Raw genomic sequence first — 25861 nt, 5'->3', positions numbered from 1 at the left:
AGAACACTCAGTAGCTCATAATAGGTTTCTACTACACTGCCACTTTCTGCTAAATCACCTATGTGCCAAAGAGTATATATTAACAATTGTTTTCGGAAATGGGTCTGTCAAGTGTGATACATGATGCTCCTCCTCCTGCCATGCAGTCTCAAACAGCCTCTAATCAAGCAGCCAGCCTGGGAGTGGAAGAGATCCGCAGGGAATTCCGCTCTGTGCGTCCTAAAACAAAGCTCAGCTAAACATAGAGTCTCTGACATGATTATGACACTGCAGGGACCAGAGTTTCCATGTCCCAGCCCACCCTTTCAGTTCATCAAGCCCCATTACTATATGTGAGCCACATTATTGGCTGCAAAGCAAAGCAACAATGTGGATACTCTAAACAGTGATGTTAAAGGGGCCTTTTATTGTCATTTCTAAGCATGCAGAGAAACATAATTTGTCCTCTGCATTTAACCCGTCCTATACATAGGAGCAGGGTGCAGACACATGCGCCCAGGGACTAAAGCCTAATTTATGATTCTGCGTTGAAACTACGCCGTAGGTACGGAAGTCGGTGTGCATAGATGGAGATCCAATGCCTTAGGCTGAAATGCACCTCCCTAAAAATGTAGCCTCGCATTGCTGCAATGCAGACCGCAACAACTGGTCATTTAGGCCGTGGCATCGCAGAATGGATCACAGACGATCGCCGCCCAATGCATGCCGGTTAGATTTGTGTCTGACTTGATCCTGACTTGCTCTGACGTCATGGACACGTGGGCAATGATAACCTCATGAGATCAAGGCGGCCGCAGGTTTGAGACGCAGGCAGTGCAGTTGCTCTCCACTGACTGCAAGACCCTGGCGGACCCAGGGCATGCTGGGAAACGCCTGGCTCTCAGTTGATCTAACAGCTGATTACTTCAGAATCGACTCAGCATAATGACGTTTTATATCAATTTTATTATTGTTTTTGAATTGGAGGGATTTTAATTGCTATTTGTCTGATTTAAAGGATAATTGTGTACAGAACACATGTTGTGTGGCTGATAGTGATGTTTAGAAGTCAGAGAGACTAAATCTGTTCAGATTACGGATCATCTACTACATCGTCTGTTGTTTATTAACATCAGCAACAGATCGCATGTAGAGCATTTTGACAGCCTCTCTGATAAATTACACAACATGTGGCCGGTAATAGCAGATGGTGCACAGAACAGATAAACACAAATTGAACAAGAACAAAAACCCTCTGCCACCCCCCACCCTCTGTGGTCTCGAGGAAAACAAAACAAACAAGGGAGGGGAGCCAGCGCTGAGCTATAATTTTCTTGGTTGCAGTTGAGCCAGCTAGCCAAATTTTCCTCTGTCTCCCAAGCAGGTGTAATTTAGAGTCGTCATTAAGTAACAAAACAATCGGGTCAGCAGGAATTCAACATCCTATCACATCAGATATTATTGATGTTTTATTCCAGAACTCATGCACCTGTTCACACTCCCAGACCATATGCAGGAAAGTTCCAGTTTGTTCAGGTTGACAGAACGTGCAATAGGAAGTAGGAATGACTTAAGAGACGTATCTCTTCTGAGGAGTCCAATATGTCCTATGACATATGTTGAAGTGGATCTGCTGGTGATTTGGTTTCTTGCAACAGTGGAAAATGTTGTCCCAAACTGTGTCCCAATTAATTGTGTTCCCCTCAGGGCTCAGTTCTCGCTCCCATTTCCACACTATTGGGAGTTCTCCTATGTATACTTGCATCAGTTTAGCATAAATCCTGGACACTAATCCTCTCACAGGAAAATCAACTCGCCTCAAGACTATTTCCCCATGGTACTCCATAACATTTTAGTGCTGATCTTCAGCGAAGATAAAAGTAAAAGGATGTCCTCAAAACTAGCTCTCAGATCTTCAAAACTCAACATACCTTTCTCATTGAATAGCTTGAAGTATAAGTCACTCCACTGCTTACAAGAAAAGGGTTTATTACCAGACATTAAGTGTTTATTTTGCCATATTGGGGTATTCAAATGCCACGTATTGGTGTAGCGTAGTTGCTCCTCCACCTGTTTAAAGTTGGTCAATGTGTTGATAGGGCCATAGGCTAGCATACACTTTTTTGGACGCATCCCTGCAAAGGCAAGGTCTTGCAGTCTTAGACTTCCAGTGAGGTTTTGGTCTAGAGGTGCATCCCATGGCCGTTAAAGTGCATCCCCAAAAACTTGCCTCTCTTCCCATCTTAGTCCCTCCCACTGAGGAGGCACGGGAGATATGCGAGGAAATCATGGGAGGAGAGAGGCAACCAGCAAATGTTTTTTAGAGGGATGAGACGTCCTTTGCTTTGAAGCGTCACATAAATACGTCAGCTGTTAGGGCGAAGTTAGCAACTCCTTCAGCTGCACGGCTTCCGGAAAGGCTGCTCTCGTGCATCCTTGGCTATAGCTCCTCGATGATCCCTCCTCGATGCTCACTCCTCGGGGCAGAAATAATTTCCGAGACGGCCTTCACTGAGGGCCAGAACAACTTCCGGTTCAGCCAAGGACGAGGAGCTATCAAATAAGGGCCATGAGATGCAGCTTAAGTCTACAGAATCTATTTTAAGATACAGTGCCTTGCGAAAGTATTCGGCCCCCTTGAACTTTTCGACCTTTTGCCACATTTCAGGCCTCAAACATTAAGATATAAAACTGTAATTTTTTGTGAAGAATCAACAACAAGTGGGACACAATCATGAAGTGGAACGAAATTTATTGGATATTTCAAACCTTTTAAACAAATAAAAAACTGAAATATTGGGTGCAAAATTATTCAGCCCCCTTAAGTTAATACTTTGTAGCGCCACCTTTTGCTGCGATTACAGCTGTAAGTCGCTTGGGGTATGTCTCTATCAGTTTTGCACATCGAGAGACTGACATTTTTGCCCATTCCTCCTTGCAAAACAGCTCGAGCTCAGTGAGGTTGGATGGAGAGCGTTTGTGAACAGCAGTTTTCAGTTCTTTCCACAGATTCTCGATGGGATTCAGGTCTGGACTTTGACTTGGCCATTCTAACTCCTGGATATGTTTATTTGTGAACCATTCCATTGTAGATTTTGCTTTATGTTTTGGATCATTGTCTTGTTGGAAGACAACTCTCTCCCAGTCTCAGGTCTTTTGCAGACTCCATCAGGTTTTCTTCCAGAATGGTCCTGTATTTGGCTCCATCCATCTTCCCATCAATTTTAACCATCTTCCCTGTCCCTGCTGAAGAAAAGCAGGCCCAAACCATGATGCTGCCACCACCATGTTTGACAGTGGGGATGGTGTGTTCAGGGTGATGAGCTGTGTTGCTTTTACGCCAAACATAACGTTTTGCATTGTTGCCAAAAAGTTTGATTTTGGTTTCATCTGACCACAGCACCTTCTTCCACGTTTGGTGTGTCTCCCAGGTGGCTTTTGGCAAACTTTAAACGACACTTTTATGGATATCTTTAAGAAATGGCTTTCTTCTTGCCACTCTTCCATAAAGGCCAGATTTGTGCAGTATACGACTGATTGTTGTCCTATGGACAGAGTCTCCCGCCTCAGCCCTGTAGATCTCTGCAGTTCATCCAGAGTGATCATGTGCCTCTTGGCTGCATCTCTGATCAGTCTTCTCATTGTATGAGCTGAAAGTTTAGAGGGACGGCCGGGTCTTCGTAGATTTGTAGTGGTCTGATACTCCTTCCATTTCAATATTATCGCTTGCACAGTGCTCCTTGGGATGTTTAAAGCTTGGGAAATCTTTTGTATCCAAATCCGGCTATAAACTTCTCCACAACAGTATCTCGGACCTCCTGGTGTGTTCCTTGTTCTTCATGATGCTCTCTGCGCTTTACACAGACCTCTGAGACTATCACAGAGCAGGTGCATTTATACGGAGACTTGATTACACACAGCTGGATTCTATTTATCATCATTAGTCATTTAGGTCAACATTGGATCATTCAGAGATCCTCACTGAACTTCTGGAGAGAGTTTGCTGCACTGAAAGTAAAGGGGCTGAATAATTTTGCACGCCCACTTTTTCAGTTTTTTATTTGTTAAAAAAGTTTGAAATAGCCAATGAATTTCGTTCCACTTCATAATTGGGACCCACTTGTTGTTGATTCTTCACAAAAGATTACAGTTTTATATCTTTATGTTTGAGGCCTGAAATGTGGCAAAAGGTCGAAACGTTCAAGGGGGCCGAATACTTTTGCAAGGCACTGTATTTGTTCTAAGTAACAGCCTGTAGTAACAGTTTGGTTTATTGGGTCACAGAACTCCAACCGCACCATCTGTTACCTGGATCTCAACACCAGCTAACCAGCTCACATGCCTGCCCCTCGCTCCATCCTGTTCGTCAGTCCTGGACTAAACTTCACCTTTGTAAATAAAAAACCTACATTCAATCATCAGTCTTTTGTGATCTGTACAAAAGTGAAGTCCAACTACAAAATGTAACAGAACTCCTCACAAGCACGCATGATCTAATTAATATAACTTCATTTTAAATATGAGCTAAGCTTTACAGGCCATAGATGAGGTATCATTTCATGTCACAGAACTTGTTATGATGTACTGCATTTGCATTCACATAGGTAATGAGACAAATGGTGGAGGATATCTAATCATATCATGATGACACTAACTGGACAACATCTGGCTATACAATCTGTTACCTGACACGCTCCGCTGATGCACATGTCATAAGCATCCGCCCGGCATCGTGTCCCGTCCAGCACTTTGGGGGCCAGTTCAACAGTGAGACTTCTCCCTTTGGCTTGGCAGCGCAGTGCACAGGGTGCTGACGGGTCATAAGGTGATGGGAACCACTCGTAGGTGACACCCTGGTACTTGATATCATTGTGGGCCGAACACTGCTGGGCCCGGAAATCACCGGACTCTGCTGGGCAGTCCTGAGGAGAGGGACAACAGAGACAAGGACACAGGTTGGAATGTTGCATCGTAATCCATCTTTTCAGTGTCACTTGTAACTTAAATATACATTCAAAGCAGATAAAACCTAAAATATCTTTACATGAATCCAACATATTATTAGCAAATATATATATTTGTGAAAAATTTTAAAACATTAATTTTTTTATACTTATTTTTATAAAATCAAAACAATTATTTTATTATCTTAATATTTTATCCCCAAAAATGTATGATAATTTTCTACATGTTATTGTAGGCCCAGTTTAATATGCCATTGTTTCCCATACATTGATATATTTGTGGCGGCCCGCCACACAATAATGCGCCACGTAATGCCGTACACAACAGACCCTACTCCTCCGTGCAGATTAATTAATGTCATTGATTATTCTACACACTCCAATACAGTAATGTAGGTGGCGGTATGAGCCTTAAACTTGGTTTGCGATCTGCTAATTAACACACAGAAGAAGACATCGACAGACGATCTTTTTCCTCACAGAGAAGACGGCTAGAGTCGATCTGGAGTTTAATGGTTAGTTTTATTAAGTTATTACCGGTATTTATTCAGGGTTTATACTCCATAGAGAAAGTTTTGGTGCCCCTTAAAGAGGTTTTAGCAAGCGCCAGAGGAATATCACGAGTGCCAGATTTTCAGCTGCCAGCGTTTGCAGAGTCAGACTGTCCTGGAATCTCCAGGTGACCATGCTGCTCGGGGGACTGACAGCGCAGCCACTGGAGCTTCGACTACTGTCTGTCTGCACGGCGGGCTATGCTGCCATCTGTCAGTATTAAATTGAGACAGATTCATAACCTGTAAAAATAAAAACGTCTTGTATGTCACGTTAAATACTTTTCCCCGTGTTTTGGTACAGTTCATTTTAACACCTGATGCGAGCCATTTGGGAGTAGCCTACGCAGAGTGCTTTAGTGGCATTGACCTGACTACCTGAATATGCAGAGATGTCGTCTCGCTCTGCCTCTCTGCTGAGACCCGTACACATAACAGCAGCAGTTAAACTGTATTTCACACTATGATGGTTACATTTGCAACAATCTGCGGTTCACATGCATGCCGAACTGTAGGGGCAGTCTGTTACTCTACATCACAGACAATTTAATTATCAATATTTAAAGGGGTGATAGAATGATTATATAGGGTATTTCACACTGTTCCTTATGGTCTCCTAATGGGGTATGTAACATTAGTTGGGCTGAAAATGGCCTGGTTGATATTTTATTGGCCCTTATGCATCCCTGTGTTTTGGCCCTATTTGTAACAAGAGCTTTTCTTCCAAATATGGTATGGTCATGAATATTTAGATGAGCTGCGCGCTGCTTGGTTGAGCCTTAGCCCCGTACACACACATAGAGACGCGCGCTGATTGGTTGAGCGACTCGCCATACACACGCATTAGAGGTCGTGTGCTGATTGGTTGAGCGAATCCCCAATACACACACATTAGAAACACGACAGAATCTCATATTCCAGACACTGCAATGTTTCCTTACCAAATTCACTTCTGAGACTTTTTTATGCGAGAAATCAACTATATAAAGCTCAAATATGTGCCGTTTTACGAAAATGGATGGCTAATTGCAAATTTGGTAAAACTGTGTGTCGGAGTTCAGCTGCCTGTGTTGCTGCCTCGCCGCCCGGCCTGCCTTCCTCCACAGACTCCGGCTTGCTGTGAGCTCGATTGAGCTCCGGCACGGCTGCTGCAGCCCACAGCACCTCATATCCGCGCAAAGTCACCGTTTGGGCTGGTGGACTACTACCAAACGCCGCTGCCCTGACAAAGCTCCAGGGCCTGCATCTCCTCTCTTCCTGCTAGCTAAATGGCCCGTGTGTGAGAGCGCGGTCAGCGAGCTTGTTACACCAGCAATCTCTTACCACATGTTACAAACATGTCACGCCACTTAGCTATACAACATATAACTATATGTTTTATAAAGCTAACAACGGTGTCCGATTTCAAGTTAATGAATATTTGTGAGCTGTAAGGGTTTCGTTAGCTGCGACGGTCCCTTCAATCCTATGTGTACAGATTGCGGCTAGTTAGCTTCATTTTTGGTCGTAATTCGAGTATATTTACAGTTTGAATTTCATCACGCCACTTATACAACATCTAACTATATGTTTTATAAAGCTAACAACGGTGTCTGATTTCAAGTTAATGAATATTTGTGAATTCCAGAGGAATTCTAAGAGGAGGCTAGCTAGCTCTCATTGATAGAGCTCCATCCAGCCGGCTCTATCAATGAGACTCATGGACAAGCGGCGTTTATTTTCCCAATCGTTTGTTTAAATAACTCAACACATTATAATTACACACATTATAAGATTAACTAGAATCTGTGGTAAGAGAATGCTGGCGTAACAAGCTCGCTGACCGCGCTTTCACTCACATACACCGGGCATTTAGCTAGCTAGCAGGAAGAGGCGTTTGGTAGTAGTCCAATAGCCCAAACGGTGACTTTGCGCGGGTATGAGGTGCTGTGGGCTGCAGCAGCCGTGCCGGAGCTCAATCGAGCTCACAGCAAGCCGGGGTCTGTGGAGGAAGGCAGGCCAGGCGGCGAGGCAGCAACACAGGCAGCACCAGCCTCTGAAGTCCGACACACAGTCGGACAAAATTTGCAATTAGACATCAATTTTCGTAAAACGGCCCATATTTGACCTCTAAGTAGTTGATTTCTCGCATAAAAAAGTCTCAGAAGTGAATTTAATGGTAAAATAGCATATGAACAATGTATACATTTTCTGAGATCTGCACGACCTAGATTCAGAAGACTAACTGATCTCAGGTCAGTTGTGTAGCCTATGCAAATGTTGGGGCGTGACCGTTCTCTTAATACACCCATGGCTGTGACAAAGGTTCCGGATTTTGAGATGCTTACGCAAGCAACTAGCTTTGTTGAGATTCGCCCGTTTATAGTTTCAGTTTCAAAATATGAGATTTTCATAGTAAAGGGGTGTCAATGGGATTTTGAGCTTATATGTATGTCCTATTTACCCACCGAACTGTCATTATTCAACTATGACAGGGTAAAATCGGTTTTGCATTCTATCACCCCTTTAAAGGTCCCATGGCATGAAAATTTCACTTTTAACATTAACATTAATATGAGTTCCCCCAGCCTGCCTATGGTCTCCCATTGGCTAGAAATGGCGATAGGTGTAAACCGAGCCCTGGGTATCCTGCTCTGCCTTTGAGGAAATGAAAGCTCAGATGGGCCGATCTGGAATCTTGCTCCTTATGAGGTCATAAGCAAGGTTATTATATTATATTATATTATATTATATTATATTATATATATATATATATATATATATATATATATATATATATATATATATTAGAATTTGGCCCACCCATGAGAAAGAGAGACATCATGGCTTTCAAACAAGCAAAGTGGCAGTTTGTCAAGGCCACACCCTCACCCTCCACCACAGAAATGGCACATACTAAGGAAAGCTCATTGTGGGACTGGCTCTAGTGGCTGTAATTCTGCACCAAGGCTGAATTTCAGGAAAGAGACTTCAGATACAGTGTTAGGGGACCACTAAGGTTTATATTAAAGCATCCAAAGAGCACCATGTCATGGGACCTTTAAAAATAGAAAACATTACACTTCATAATGTTTTGTATTCATAACACTATTGTATTATTGTACAAATTAGCTTCAACAATAATAACAGTTACCTTATGTAAGTCACTCCTACATTTTTCAACTGAGGAGCAAAACATATGGTTGTGCCCTGTTCATACTAATCAAATGAACTGGACTTTGTTGTCAGATGCGAAAGCCCCCTTCCCTTACTGCATTATACCATTCAATTTGAAATTTAGAATTGTTACCTGCAGAAATTCGTATAAAAATATTTGCAGTACAATTAATATAAGAAGTCTGCACCTCTTTCTGCACGTGCACCCACCACCCAGGGTCAGCTACCACCACAAATAGAATGTAATTCTGTGGGAAACACTGTATGCAACTTCATTTTCTACAGTATATGTAGTAAGGGGGCCCTGCTCCGTCTCTCTTTCAACTAAGGGGTCCTTGGCTTAAAAAAACATTGAAGACCCCTGCTCTAGAAGACGTACTGTATATAAGCAAACGAGACCATCAGCTATGTAGTTGTAATTAGCAGACCAGAAGAGCTTACATTTGCCAAGGCAAGTCTGGCAGAGAGTTTAATGTTTGGTTAGCCAGTTAAAACGAGCAGGAGGAGATTTTTCTTTTAAGAATTATAATTTTGACGTTATATTTTGTGGTTAAGGCTGACGGGGCAGGATCAGCAAGGAGAAAAAGAAAAGAATTGACCGAGGAAAAAAAGCTAAAAGAAGCATGACTGATACTAATGACAGACTTTTTAGGCTGACACCAATATTTACTTGGTTGAATGATGGTACAACAAGTACTATTCACTTCTCAACGTAAACACTATAACGTAAACTTTTGATAAGGATCCTTTAAATTTGGTTATTAAAGAATTTTGACCAAGTTATGTCCGTATGCTTGGATTCACCGGTGTTTCTACTAGAAATCTGAAAAAGAGTTTTTGAGGTTTTGAAGGATACACAGGAACTGTGAATATGGACGGTTGCGCAGAAGGGCTGGGACGATATGCTTTTGTCCCGATTCAATTCTTTCACAATTCATTGATTTGTATTGCGATTTTCATTCATTGTGATTCTACCATAGGCCCTTAAATTGCATCTAGGGCTGCAGCTATCGATCGAGTATTCTACCGATTATTCCATTGATTAATCGGATAAGAAATACTTTTGTTTCATTGAAGAGCAATAATAAACAATAATTTGGTTACATTTTTGGAAAAAGCAACATCTTTATTGCCTACATTGCTTACAATATATCTCAAAAAACTAAACATATTAAGTGCATTCAAGTGCCATATTAATTGTTTTTTTTAAAGAAAACATTTTTTTCAAATGATATCAACCTCAAACTAAGGCATACATTAAACATTACATTAAGTTGTGCAGCTTAACTTTCAGTTTCAACCTGAGACTGATCTGTATATAGGCCTATATGTAAATATTAGTTATACTAAACCTATTTTCATTTATATATTTAATTACAATGCTAAACAGCTTTGTTACACTTATGCTAGTAGATCGTTGATCAGCTGTTTCTCCGTAGAGAGAGAGAGAGAGAAAGTGGTGCGCAACAATCAGCTGTTTTTCCGTTTTTTCTGTTTTTCAGATCAGATCGTGGTCACCACTACGTATTTTCTTGTCTATGTTTTTGGTAGCTGTTGTGTTTGGTGTAGTTTCATCGTCCATACGACTCTGTGATTTACTTTTGTCATGTCCACTTCGTGGAATGGATGATTAAGTTAGACTCCATGTTTTCTGTTGAGACGCTGAAGCACTGACGTTGTGCTATTATTGTGGTAAGCTAGTTTGATTTTGCAGTAGACACACTGTACAGAGTTTTCGTTTTAATTACGTTTGAACTGATTCCAAACTTTGGACACTTCCTATGGTTTTCTCCAGCCTGTCTCTTCTCTTAGCCCCTCGCTATTTACGCTCTAGCATGTGTCGCCAGCAGCAGACTGAGCAGCATCTGGTGTGCGACAGTAACAATGATCCGTGCAGAAACACCGTCCGTCAGCATACAACGTTGGTAACATTGATTTAATGAAGCTTCGAGGCAAGTCATTTTGCATAAAGGATTTTTTGTAATCAAATTATTCGAGTTATTTGAGGAATCGTTTCAGCCCTAATTGCATCACAGTTAGGGTTGGGTACCGAAACCCGTTTCCACTATGGAACCGGTTCCTACGCAAATGGTAGTATTCGGACCGGATTAGAACGCAAATTTTGGTTCCTCATTTCGGTTCAGACTGAAATATTTTCTCTCTGTCGCTCCGGACAGCGGTAGACTCTTCTTTTCTTTCTCCCTTTTCTGCCGAGTGGCACACATGCCCGCTCGCGGTGTGAAGCGTGTGTCCGCACTATTCTTGGACATGCACTCTACAATCACCGCTGATAGACGGCTTTTTGTACACCCCCCGAAACGGACATAAAAATATCACACTTTCTCTGTAGTCTACCGTTAGCTAGCTACAGTAAATGTAGGCTACTTTTAAAATGGAACATTTTCCCTCTGGGCTCACCAAAACGGACGTGAAAGCATATTAACCATTCACTGACTGCACATGATTGCTAGTAAACATATAACACTTGCTCTGCTAGTCTATCGTTCAGGACAAGACCCTGTAGACTGGTGGTGGGGGAGGCAGGACAGCCTCCCCAAATTGTCTGCCCTTTCAAACTCATACCTGTGTGTGTAAAGACCTCTTGGACTCCATCTGAGAGAGGTTTCTCCTGTGCAGGACATGCCATAAGTCAGGAGAGGTGTCCTATCTTGCCAGAGAAGGCAAAAATGGTTTACCTTATCTCGTAATTACGAGAAAATATCTCATAATTACAAGATCCTGATCTTGTAATTTTGAGAAAAGATCTCATAATTACGAGATCCTGATCTCGTAATTATTAGATCCTGATCTCGTAATTACGAGAAAAGATCAAACGTTAAGTTTTTTCCTTACAATACCCTCAATGGAGCAGCAACGCTTAGTGTCAGATAACGTCCATAATATTTGGACTTTGGGTTAGATTTTTGACAGTTTTAAGTGGTTATGATGAGCAATATAGGAGAGGATTTTGGTGATGATTGATCGTTGTTTAGGTACATTAAACCACGTTAAGCTTTTTCACATTAGGACTTAAGCCAATGAGAACCGTGGAGAGTCAACCCCCAGCCGCTCTGCTGCCCTGCTGTGAAGCAGAAACGCTTTATGTCAGATAATGTCCATAATAATTGAACTTTGGGTTAGATTATTTGACAGTTTTCCGTGGTTATGAGGGGTAATATGAGAGAGAAATTTGGTGATGATTGATCATTGTTTAGGTACATTCAACCACGTTAAGCTTTTTCCTTACAATAGGCATGAAGCAGAAACGCTTAATGTCAGATAATGTCCATAATAACTGGACTTTGGGTTCGAGTTTTTGACAGTTTTCAGTGGTTATGAGGAGCAATATGAGAGAGAAATTAGGTAATCATTGATCATTGTTTAGGCATTGTTAATTTTAAACCACAGTTAACTTTTCACATGCTTCTTAATGGCTGGATTTTGATTTAGTTTTTGACAGGCTTAAGTGTTCATGACAAGATATGACCATAATAAATCTGGTCATGACTGATTGTTGTTTAGATACATTAAACCACATTAAGCTTTTTCACGTTAAGAGTTTTCCTAGATATGCCACCTTCCAGGTGTTTAAAATTATCTCATAATTATCTCATAATCTTTTCTCGTAATTACGAGATCAGGATCTCGTAATTATCCTGATCCTGATTTAGGTTTTTTTCTATGGTGTATAAATTTTTTTTCGTAGGTTGGCATACCAACTCAACATTTTTTTGCTATTATTTATATTGTATTTTTTTTATACATTAATATATTGTATTTATATAATTTAAAAAAACTTCATAAACTTTTTTTTCTTTTCCGTTTTTCAAGAAGAATCGGTTTAGGAATCGGTTAATAATCGTTTTTAAAGTACCGTGTTCCATCGGAATCGTAAAAATCCAAAATGGTACCCAAACCTCAATCCCAGTCTCCTCTCCACTTGCCTCCGTCGCCTTAGTCCCCCCCTCCCCCGAGGAGGCAAACGATAAGCAAGTAAATCATTGGAGGACAGAGGCAATGAGCAAAACATAAATAAATAAATATCTATATCTATATATATATATCTATATCTATATCTATATTATATATATATATATACATACATACACACAGAACAGCACTACAGGCCAAAAGTTTGGACACACCTTCTCATTCAATGTGTTTTCTTTATTTTCATGACTATTTACATTGTAGATTCTCACTGAAGGCATCAAAACTATGAATGAAAACATATGGAATTATGTACTTAACAAAAAAGTGTGAAATAACTGAAAACATGTCTTATATTTTAGATTCCTCAAAGTAGCCACCCTTTGCTTTTTTGATAGCGCTGCAAACCCTTGGTGTTCTCTCAGTGAGCTTCATGAAGTAGTCACCTGAAATGGTTTTCACTTCACAGGTGTGCCTTGTAAGGGATAATTAGTGGAATTTTTTCCCTTATTAATGGGGTTGGGACCATCACTTGTGTTGTGCAGAAGTCAGGTTGATACACAGCCGACAGCCTTATTGGAAAACTGTTAGAATTCATATTATGGCAAGAACCAATCAGCTAAGTAAAGAGAAACGAGTGGCCATCATTACTTTAACAAATGAAGGTCAGTCAGTCCGGAAAATTGCGAAAACTTTGAATGTGTCCCCAAGTGCAATCGCAAAAACCATCATCTAGGGCGACAACGAAACTGGCTCACATGAGGACCGCCTCAGGAAAGGAAGACCAAGAGTCACCTCTGCTGCTGAGGATAAGTTCATCCGAGTCACCAGCCTCAGAAATCGCAAGTTAACAGCAGCTCAGATTAGAGACCAGATGAATGCCACACAGAGTTCTAGCAGCAGTCACATCTCTAGAACAACTGTTAAGAGGAGACTGCGTGAATCAGGCCTTCATGGTCAAATAGCTGCTAGGAAACCACTGCTAAGGAGAGGCAACAAGCAGAAGAGATTTGTTTGGGCCAAGAAACACAAGGAATGGACATTAGACCAGTGGAAATCTGTGCTTTGGTCTGATGAGTCCAAATTTGAGATCTTTGGTTCCAACCACTGTGTCTTTGTGCGATGCAGAAAAGGTGAACGGATGGATTCTACATGCCTGGTTCCTACCGTGAAGCATGGAAGAGGAGGTGTGATGGTGTGGGGGTGCTTTGCTGGTGACACTTTTGGGGATTTATTCAAAATTGAAGGCATACTGAACCAGCATGGCTACCACAGCATCCTGCAGCGACATGCCATCCCATCCGGTTTGCGTTTAGTTGGACCATCATTTATTTTTCAACAGGACAATGACCCCAAACACACCTCCAGGCTGTGTAAGGGCTATTTGACCAAGAAGGAGAGTGATGGAGTGCTGCGCCAGATAACCTGGCCTCCACAGTCACCGGACCTGAACCCAATCGAGATGGTTTGGGGTGAGCTGGACCGCAGAGTGAAGGCAAAAGGGCCAACAAGTGCTAAGCATCTCTGGGAACTCCTTCAAGACTGTTGGAAAACCATTTCAGGTGACTACCTCTTGAAGCTCATCAAGAGAATGCCAAGAGTGTGCAAAGCAGTAATCAGAGCAAAGGGTGGCTACTTTGAAGAAACTAGAATATAAGACATGTTTTCAGTTATTTCACACTTTTTTGTTAAGTACATAATTCCACATGTTTATTCATAGTTTTTATGCCTTCAGTGAGAATCTACAATGTAAATAGTCATGAAAATAAAGGAAACACATTGAATGAGAATGTGTGTCCAAACTTTTGGCCTGTACTGTATATATATTTATTTATTTTTTAAACTGTATAAATGAATATATGTATATATAAAACAGTTTGGATTCTATGTGTTTGTGTGGTTCCGACTGACTGGACATAGGAAACGTCCAGCCTGTGTGATGGTGCAGAAGAGCTGTCAACGAACAACTTAACACCTGGGACTGAGAGCTGTCTCAGATCAATAAGGGATGCTTGTTTCTCCAGGTGACAACTGGCAGACTTTTGGCTGCCAATAATTCTCTCTTCTCCCTGACAGAAGTGGACACTCAGCGTCACTAGTCACACTGCCATTCTACATATCCTTCAGACGCCCTAATGGAGCCCATAAACAGAACCTTCAGTTCAGACAGAGTTAGCCTCCATGTGTGAAGAGGGATGGGGGGGGGGGATATTATCCTTGGAACATTTCCCTACTGGATGTGATTGAGCCTCTACAATGAATCCAGACTAAACCACCTCAGTGGGGGACGAAGAGAAATACGACTTGTCCTCCTCTGATTAAAAATGGTGTAAGGAGGTTGTTTCAGGCTGGATGTGTTTCTGTGGTTTGGGAAAGGGCAGTCCTTCTGTAGAACTACCATCATGGGGGTGGAGGGGTTGTGGTTGTTGGTCTCTCATGGATCAAATAACTGTTGTTATTAAGTGATGGACTGTCAATGACTGGTGGAGGGATTATTCACTTCTAACATTAAACAGATTTTATTTTACCAAAATAATCGATGCATACTTCATTTCCCTACCTGGCACACATACAGTACAGCGCATCAAATATTTGTGGTATGGCTTGAATAATTACCATTAGTCATAAAGGGCTGGGAGGTAATGTCTGCAGAGTCCTCCATTTCCTATTATTTCCTCTAAGGCAGAGATCTTCAACAGTGACTCTGGGGACCCCTGGGGACTCCAAATTACTGTTAATTTTTTAAATGTAATGTTTTATTTAAATGTCTTAACACAAATCCAACATTATTAGCAAATATAAATCCCCACTGATGATAGGCTTACGGGCCTATAGGTAAGGTAGTCATCCACAGATACAGTTAATCTTTAGGATTCACTGTGCCACATATATGTTTAACATTAAAAGATGATTTATAAAATCATGCCAACAATTATTATTTTAATAGCTTAGTATTCTATGCAAAAAAAGGTATGTATAAAGGCTTTAGGCCGCCGTACATGCTATTGTAGCCCCAGTTTAATATGCAAATTTTATCCAATATATGTAGTAGGGGGTCCCTGCTCCGTCTCTTTCAGTTAAGGGGTCCTTGGTTTAAAAAAACGTTGAAGACACCTGGGCTAAGGAGTAACCAGATCAACAGGAAATACTGACTAATACTAATCTTAAAGACACAGTCCCTGGACGTGTCTCCGGATCTAACTTCCTCACAGCTTCCTGCTGATCTTCTAATCCTTAACAGCAAGTTGGGAGAAACACTGGGGATTTGGGGGAGCTGCTGAGCATGGACTGTGCTATGAAATAAGGTTTTGGTATGACCGCAGAAACCAAAGTTCAAAATGACTCAAAATCAAAGATTCAGTTGAGATCTTCGGGTACTTTTTGTTGGTTAGGAAGGTAGAGGCACAAACATTTCGGGTGGCAGCCATTTTAATGTTCACAGCTAGTAGCTATAAGATATTGATTAAATATGTATCTGACAAATTAAATAGCAGGTTACGCCATACACACATTCATTTTCATAAAAAAACATACTTTAAATACTGGAGATCAGAAGATTTTTAATCCAAATAATTTGATTGTTATAGTCAAAAATAATGTCAACATGTTTTTTGAATACATTGTTTTTTGTGTCTGTGTTTGATGGACAATTTAATATCAGTTGGACTTAACCATTATACAATTGCATTACAGAGTGTTGTATCTTTGACCTTACACAATGATCTTTGGCTGACTATAGACACCGGCTTACAGAGAGCACACAAATTGGTTAGATTTAAGAAAACATGTTGGTTTGGGTTTAAATTACTGCTTTGTTGAAGTAAAGGGTCCTTCGTCACCACAATCAGTGGTGGAAGATGCATTCAGATCCTTTACCTAAGTAAAAGTACTAAAAGTAAAAAGTACAATATTTCTCTCTGAAATGTAGCGGAGTAGAAGTAGAAAGTGGCATGAAAAGATAAGACTCAAGTAAAGTACAAGTACCTCAACATTTGTACTTAAGTACAGTACTTGACTAAATGTACACAGTTACATTCCACCACTAGTTAAAATAATAACCATGTAGTTAAAGGATAGCTTAAAATGGGTCAAGTCTGTCCTAAAAGTGACAGATGCCCATATGTAGGGTACATTGAATGTACATTTCTTGCTCTGGTCATTCCTCCTGTTCATCCTAGCCAATGGGGCTTTAGCAGTTAATTAAATTAAGTGGATATTTTCCAAAGCAACATCATTTTAAGTACAACAATCCTGTTTCAATGTTCATGTGACTACAGGGAATAAATGCCAGCCGAATAAATGTAACAAAAAGACTTTTCTCAGATCTAATGATTGTAGTTGGTCCCCAGTGGACTTCTTAAGCAAGTTTTGGCTTTAAGCTTTTCGACTGTTCAGACTTTGTGTTTCTAGAATGATGTCACCTGACTTCCTCTTTTGCTCCCAAAGGACTAGAGTCAGAATTTATTTGGCTGCTAGAAGGCTTTACCACTGTAAACCTTTGAAATGTACAGCTAAAGTCTAAACAAACCAAAATACAAGAAAACGGAACAAAAATCACACCTTGCCTAGTCACTGTCTTCTAATTATTGTGGTGTTGAGGTCACCAGGACCGATACCTGTGCTGCTGCGTCTTTCTATAGTCGATGACTTGGCTTTGTTAATCCTTGCTGTAGAGAGCTCAAGCATCTTAAATAGGGCTGGGCGATATGGACAAAATCAAATATCACAATATTTTTGACAAAATACTTCGATATCGATAACGCAATAGTGTTGACTATTGGTTCTTTAACAAAATATTAACACAATGAGATTTTTGATAAATAATCATCAGTAATGTGGATATAATGACTAAGTGGGTAAAGGCAAACAATCGAAAAGTTACAACAGTCTGGTAAGTTCATAAAATGACATCACTTCACTGTAATGCAGCCTTTAAAACCAGGAAAAGACAACACTTATGCCATATTACGATATCCAAAATCTAAGACGATATCTAGGCTCATATCATGATATCGATATAATATCGATATATTGCCCAGCTCTAATCTTAAACTTTAAAAACAGTATGCATACTGTAAATAAACAGTAGTTTTACTGGCTATATTAGGCCATATGCACAACCCCTCCCTCCCTCCTTCCCCCAGCATGGACTGAGGTCTAACTTAATACTTGAACAATGGCTGTAACCCTATTACTTCAAACCTCTAACATTGACTGTTGATTTGTGTCTATCCTACTGTCTACTTTATTTCCTTATAATGCCCATATTTAATGCTGTCTTTTTTAAACTTTATCCTTGCACTGCTATAGTTTTTAAATTACTATGTTTACATTATTCTCTTAAATTTTCCATATTTAATGCTGGTCTCTAGACTTTATCCTTGCACTATTGGACCTATTTGCACTACCACCATGACACACACTCTCATAGAGCACCTTACCATACATACTGAATCACATGGTCAGTCCCTGCCCTGTCACTGCAATTGTCTCATGCTTATACATCTCTTAGTACATTCATGTGTATTTTTCATTTTTTCATTTTTTTATTTTATTTAATATTTTTTATTTTATTGTCCATGCTGTTCATGTGGATTTGCTTTTTTATCATCCTGTTTGTGATGTATGTGAATGTTGTGTGTGATGTCTGTAAGCTACTGGGACCTTGAATTTCCCCTTGTGGATCAATAAAGTATCTATCTATCTATCTATCTATCTATCTATCTATCTGAACATGTGTTGCTTTGTGGCACTTGCTGAAATGACTGATTCTGTCATTTGTCTTGGGCGGGCAGTCTCTTAAAAACATGCATGACTTTCAGATGTGAATGTAAAATGTGCAGCTAACAACTAAATGCTTTGAGATGTAGTCTTCCTCTCCAAGTTAACCCAAGTATAAGTCTAAAATGAATTTAGTAACAAATATTACCAATGAGTGCTAAAGTTCGGACTCACCATGTTGCTGCAGGTTCTGTAGCGGATGTTCTTGCCAACACAGCTTCTGCAAAGGAAGGTAAAAAAAAAAAAACACATTCTCAACACTATTGCAAACCAAAGGGTGACTCAGTGATACTGAGCTGTGTGAAAACACAACACTACATGCAAAGAGTTGTTAATCAAAAGCTTTTTGATCCTTTTCTCCTTTATGGTTGCCAGACTTTTGTACACCTGACTGACATTATTTTGTATAAATAGATAAGAATCCTTTATTAATGTAGTACGTGTTTTTGTAAATTCCTACCATAATCATTCCAACAGTTACAGGGATTTTGTTAACGCACTAACAGCAAGATGACACTTTTGCATTTCTCGTATGGAAGTAAGCATTAAAATTATGTATCTGAATTTTTTGCCTCTGAATTTTAGTCTTTTTTTTATTAAAGATTATTCTTTGGGGCTTTTCCCTTTATTTGATAGTGACAGTGGATAGACAGGAAAGGTGGGAGAGAGATGGGGGATGACACGCAGCAAAGGGCAGCAGGTCGGACTGTAACCCGGCCCGCTGCAAAGGACTCCATGGGGTGCACGGCACGCTCTTAATGGGTGAGCTAGAGGTCACCCCAGAATTTTACTTTAAACTTTAAACAACTTTTTTTCACCTTTATTTTTCAATGCTCACAAACTCAGAATCAAAAAATTCAAGGTTAAAAAATGTCAACATACCAAATTCAGATGCAAAACACAATGTATACAATTCCATAAATATATTTTCAACTTGCTCAAATTCAACAGGCCAAATTCAGCTGCAAAATGTAATGTATCAAATACAGTGTTAACATCTGGGAACCCAAGGAAAAACAATACAACAAATAAAATAAAGTAAAATTCTGAAGCAAAAAAGTCAGATACATAATTTCAATGCGTAAGTATTCCGTGCGAGAAATTCAATGGCTTTTTAATTTCAAAATCCGAGGAAGGAGATTTACTTCTATATTCTTGCTAATTATTAGCTCACCCTGTTCACAAAAACTTTGAATCCACAGCGAACTTCAAACTGTTGACAGGGAGTTGTGTAAATGGTTTCAGGAAAGACACATAGCTGTTGATTTTTGGATGTAATGTCTTATGCTTTAATAGACGTTATACACAAACACAATCCCATTCATTCCATTCCTCTTTGTATTGGGTGTCCAGCAGTGGAGATCCCCAAACAACAAAAGCAACTGATTTACACCATAGGGTCAGTGGAACACTTTTTGGGTGTGATTTAGGTGGACTGAGCCTTAAAGTAACTTCTAAAAACCTATTCATATAAATATGTATGTTACCTTATGAAAAAAAAAGTTTGAAATTGACTGATCATTTCACATGTGAAATGTCTTAATCCTGAATCCTGAATAAAATTTAGTTTGATAATGCTGTATACGTTTGTAGTTACTCTGCGTCTAGTATTGTGCTGTTGGCTAATATTTTTTCCAACTTTTTCACCTTGAACTTTGTTGAGCTTCTCCTAATTTGCTCTGGAGAGGTAAATACCTGAAACGTGAAGTAAATGTTGTGGATGACTACACACATACTCAAACACACACACACGCAGTAAAAATACCCATACGGTGCACTGTACACGCACACACATATACACACACACACACACAGTAAAAATACCCATACAGTGCACTGCACACACGCACGCTAGCACACACCCACACACACACACATGCACACATACACACACCCACACACACACACCTGTAAGGTTACAGCACACTCCACCTGCAGCACACATCACCCAGCCAGCAGCCATCTCAGCACTTCACTGAGCTCCAGCTGGCAGAGCCAGAAATGTCAAGCAACACACACACACACACACACACACACACACACACACACACACACACACACACACACAACACACAGTAACACAGCTTCGGAATGAACCGGAGCCCTGTGTGAAATGTGCCATAGCAGAACGTTCCTTTCCCCGTGACAGCATGGACACGCTGTTAAATCCGATCCACCTTGTTAGCAACAATAACAACATCCAATCTCTCGGTGTGTGTTAACTGCCATTAAGTGCACATTTATCCTGCCGGCTTACAATAACATTAGACTAAAGTGGTAGCAGCTCATTTATCCCATGCAGTACAAAGCAGGCGTGGTCTAATATCTGCCATTCGGGCCAAGTAGAGAGCTGAGAAGCACAGTGCAGCCTTGTAGCCGGCTCCCAGCTAAACCGAACACAGACAACAGCAAGCCATGGCTCCATATTACAGTAATGAGCTAATTACAGTTTTTTCCAACTGTTTACACGGTCTCCTTTTTTCAAAACTCTACACACAATTCCCAAAACTGCACACACAAAATGCAAAAACACATCTCAAAATCAAGCATTTTCATCAAACACTTTTTTCATAATAGTACATTTTTGGATATACCATGTACACACTGTTGTTCTAAATCTAAAACTCTTTTGTCTACATGTATAATGTTCTAGAGTGAAAGTATTCTGCTGAGAGTGGTTGAAAAGTGCACTGTTAACAAATATGCAATGTTACAGTAAAACAGATAATATTTATTGGGCAAAACATTATGTTTGTAAGAGTAGCACAGTGTTGTATACAGTAGCATGAAACATGAAAACAAAACTACAAACATGTTAACCAAAGGTATAATTTTTAGAATAAAGAATGTGTGTGTGTGTGTGTGTGTGTGTGTGTGTGTGTGTGTGTGTGTGTGTGTGTGTGTGTGTGTGTGTGTGTGTGTATGTATGTGCTGTAGGTGGGTGCACTGTGTTTTCAGGGTCTGGGAAAGCCTACAGCTATGGCCATTAGTCTTCTACTAAACTCACAAAACTGTCATGACGACAGTGCGTGTCTGGGGATGGCTTTTTCAGGACAGGACACAACTACTGAGTCACATGGCATACTGTAAAAAGGAAAAAAAAAATATGTTAGAGAGATACCGTATTAGCTTGTTTTGTTAATCCCTATAAAAACTGCTTCAATATAGTGATGTTTTTGTATGACACACCACCAACATCCAGATGAGCTCATGTATTGGACACTATGGTTTAAGCCTGGTTAGTCTCGCTTTGCCAGACCTTCCTTCACAGTGCTGCGGAGGAGGGTCTGGCTAGTCCACACAGCATTCTGGGATGGGAGATAAACATGCTCTTCTTTATTGGCATTTCTTTAAACCAATCACAGTCGTCTTGGGCGGCGCTATGCGCCGGACGGAGCCAAGGTGCTTCTGCAAAATAGCCCCGGGAAGGAACTTGTTTTGGTGGAACAACGTTCAAAAGTTGGTTTAGTCGTGCAACAGAAAACTCAGATTGGACAGATAGTCTAGCTAGCTGTCTGGATTTACCCTGCAGAGATCTGAGGAGCAGTTAACCATAGTCCTCATAAATCCACCGGAGTTTTAGCCTGGTTGACAACAGACCCTTCTCAGTTGTAACTGAGAGTGGGTCTGGGAAAGGTTCAGTGACAGTTCATTTCCAAATGGGCGTCACCAACGGACGCCGCTCAAATGCCTCTGGGCACATTGGATTGTCCAACCAATCAGACCAACGATCCGGGTGACGCTGCGCTTCGGTAGCCGTCATTTTGAATGTAAACAAAAAGCTGCTCGCTGTCGCTGCGCTATCGTCATCGCGTAAAGCCCGCCTCAACGGTTGTGATTGGTGTAAAGCCCGCCTCAGTGGTTGTGATTGGTGCCTTGATTTTGGGGACATTGGAAATGGGTTTGAATGGGCTCTTCGCCAGTCTGACTTGCAGAACAAATCTCAAATTTGCCGGAAGTTTGTCAGGGTTTACCCAGGTTACAGTTTAGAACATCAACACAAAGAAAGAGGAAGGTAACGGACATCTGGCTGAAAAGAGTGAAATCCGGCGGACTTTCCGGCGACACCAGAGCAATCCTGGAAGTGGAACGTCGTGGACACACCCGTCGCTATGGGCGGGCCATAGGGGGCCGGGCCCGCCCCCCAAAATGCTTGTGCCCCCCCACTTGAGGCACAGACCTCTTAAAAAAATTACTTTAATTTTATATTATCATAGTTGCTAATTTTGTGTTGCATTAATGTTGCATTCTTTATCATTAAAACATTAAAAATATAAATAAACAATGGTGTGATTTTTGTTTGATTGATGGGAATCTACACTGCAACAGCCTATCACGGCCTTACTAAAAAGAAAGTTAGGCTACGACGTGACGTAGCCTACGTCAGTGTAGCCGCTCAACAGTTCCCGCACATTTTTGAAAGCTGGATGAGTTTTCGCCGGCTTACTCGCTTCAGTTCGTCATGGATATCCGTGAGTGGTTGAAAAGCCCACCAACATTCTCCTCTGCCAAACTGGATACGACACCGACACCTCCTGATGTTGTCGTTGGAGAAGGAGCCCCTGGACGACAGTCTGAGCCTGATGCTAGTAGCTCCGTGGAGCCCGACCCTGGGCCTGGCAGGACCTGCAGGTCAAGTGCAACTGCGACTGGGGCAGCATTTGGGCCACATGAATCAGGGGGTGTGACGGACAAACCCAAAGAGGTTGTGTTGAGGAAATATCCAGTCAAAATGTTTGGTTAAAAAAAGTTCCTCTAGCTGGTATTTGAACAGGGACTGGCTTGCGTAGGCTACTTGGTGGAAAAGGACTCCGCATTTTGTTAGGCCTGCAGGAAATTCACATCTGTATCATCGGACGCGACCTTCTCCATTAAGGGGTTTAAGATTTACAGACAAGGGCTTAAATAAGCATGCAGCTTCAAATGACAGGAGGGACTGAAGAGAGGACATGCTGCCTCCACTCAAAGTACCGGTAGGTTCAAAGTCTCTGTGCGTGTGTGTGTGTGTGTGTGTGTGTGTGTGTGTGTGTGTGTGTGTGTGCGTGTGTGCCTCATGGCACATGCATAGCAATGCATATCCTTCTGTTGACTGCTTTAAAATGCAATGTTTAAGAGATGCTTCTGGTGTTACATCTAATATGTTGTATAGTCAAGTGTTTAATGGATATTCATAACATTGCTTCTATGTAATGTGTTGTAGGCTATATAGGCTACCTGGTCATATTGCTGTTGGTTATGTTTAACGTGATGATTACGTGCGAATAGTATAACAATAGTATATGATTATTATAAATATATACGTACTGTACCCTAATAATAATTGTGCCCTCCCATGTATTTCATATGCCCCCCTTAAGACTGAGGTCTGGCGACGGGTCTGGTCGTGGATATAGATTAAATCCTGATTAGTCTGGATCAACGTTTTTTTACAGAACAAAGGACGGAGGTATATCAATTTACTTTCACTTCGGATAGATTTTATAAGCATTCTGAATATGTGAGTAATGCCTTTGATAATGCATAAAAGAGCTTTCTGTCATGTCTCACCAGGAAATGTACAGCTGGCATAATGAAGTGATGATTACAAGTAGTGTCGGGTGTCCTTTTGAGTTTAGTTGAAAACTGAGGAAAAGAGAATATTACAACCTGTCAGCAGACAGATGCAGGGATCAAAGTAATGAACTGTATAACATAACAACAACATTTTTTTCTTTACACATTCAACACTGGCTGTAATTCAGTTTACATTTCAGGCAGTATAATAATGTATGCTTCTGAATCAATCAGCAAAGATGGCAGTACAGACTGGGAGGAGGATCTACTTCATGTGAACGGCTTCAGGAACATTCACAGTGGGAGTGTTGGTTTTCTTGCTTACATAAAAACAAGACATAGAGAAATAACTTCACTTTGTTATTTTAAACAAATTTAAATAAAAAAAATTATAAACACAATAAAAAACATTATGCCTCTTTTAAATTATACTCCGTGACGCCGAGCAGCAGTTGCTAGCTGTTTAAGCCGCTACAGAGCTCCGTGACGCCGAGCAGCAGTTGCTAGCTGTTTTAACCCTAACCCTAACCCTCATGGCAGAATTAGTTCTGTTTATGTCATCAACTTCAATCAATACCGCACTAGAGTTTGAACAATACATGTCAAGATGTTAATTTATATTGCCTATTACCGGTATTATATTACCCTGATCTTATACTCTTCATTGTCTATTTTATGTGATACATGTTGGAGCCTGCCACAGTCTCATTTTTGTGTACGCTGCACTGGAACATGTGACAGTTAAAGCTTTGGACTTGAAAACTTGAGCTTTTTAGGAGCTTACAGTGAGGGAAAAGGGAAAAAGAAAGAACATTAAAGCTTAACTTTAAGCCAACATGGATGAATGTTACGTCTACCACTGGTACCTTCCCCTATCTCTACTCCCTTTTGTCGGCAACACTGACTGGAGCGGCAATCAGGCTCACCAGTGTGTAATCTATATCTATATCTATATATATATATCTATATATATATATATATATATATATATATATATATATATTTGGTGCCAGAGCATCACTCATGGCAGCTGCGATTTCATTTGATCAGCCCGCCAACATGACACTGGTTGTGCTTTGCTGAATGCTTTGTTAAAGTGACTATACAGTATGTAACTTTTAAATGTTTTTGAAACTGTTATTTTTCATCTGATGATCATAAATGACCTGCAACAGAATATGAGACTACCAGTGAAAAGAACACTTTTACATTTTTTTTTACACTGTGTTAGTGTATCCAGCCAGGTAAAGGGTAGCAGGAGATTTCTTTATATAGGCCTAATTGTATTTTAATTGTATCTGTTGTAGTCATGGCTGACACTGGGGCAGGGCCTTCACAGAAAAGAAGGAAATTAAACGAAGAACAACTAAAAGCTGAAAGGGAAAGACGTCTGGCGAAATCTGAGTCACACACGGTCGGGCTTTCAACAGATGGAGACAATTACGGGATTGTAAATTATTCAAAACCGACCCCAAATTGGTATGTACAACCCGTTCTCACTCCCAACTTGTAAAATACTGACGCTTTGTCAGTGTCTCTAAGCGTCAGATTCAGACGCAAAAAGCACCCTTCAGCGTGTGTATAGAACACACCGGGCAGAGCAGCAGTTTGCGGCGCTATAAGATGATGTAGTATTTAGAGCGACAACGGTTCGAGAGTAGTATGAAAGACCAAAATTCAGAGTGGGAGGTTGGTTGGGGAAGGGTCAAACAACACAGGACTTCCACCCAGGAGACCGGGGTTTGTGTCCCATGTGCCACTTTTCTTAACCCAACTGTCCTGTTCTTCTTTTCCTAAACCCAACTGTCCCGTTCTTGTCCTGCGTGTCATGTAAACATACAATTTATAAGCCCACCCACGATCTTTTCCTAAACCTAACTGCGTCCAAAGTGACGCCAATAGTCCTGACCCAGCTTAGATCCGACGCTAAAGCAGACTTTTAGCGTC

General features: G+C 40.7%; 1 protein-coding gene across 2 annotated transcripts in view; it reads right to left on the bottom strand.

Moving 5' to 3' along the window:
- The window catches only part of adamtsl3 (ADAMTS-like 3), a 315925-nt gene that overhangs the window by 121114 nt on the left and 168950 nt on the right, over window positions 1-25861 (bottom strand). For both annotated transcript variants that reach the window (XM_039794981.1, XM_039794983.1), the window contains exons 5-6: window positions 18536-18581; window positions 4665-4901 (exon numbers count right to left, since the gene is read on the bottom strand). In XM_039794981.1, the coding sequence (XP_039650915.1) occupies window positions 4665-4901; window positions 18536-18581 (283 nt within the window). The remainder of the gene's footprint in view (window positions 1-4664; window positions 4902-18535; window positions 18582-25861) is intronic.

Source organism: Perca fluviatilis, chromosome 3, assembly GCF_010015445.1.
Source record: "Perca fluviatilis chromosome 3, GENO_Pfluv_1.0, whole genome shotgun sequence".
Classification (NCBI taxonomy): Eukaryota; Metazoa; Chordata; class Actinopteri; order Perciformes; family Percidae; genus Perca; species Perca fluviatilis.
This window is presented reverse-complemented; position numbering and strand designations above follow the sequence as displayed.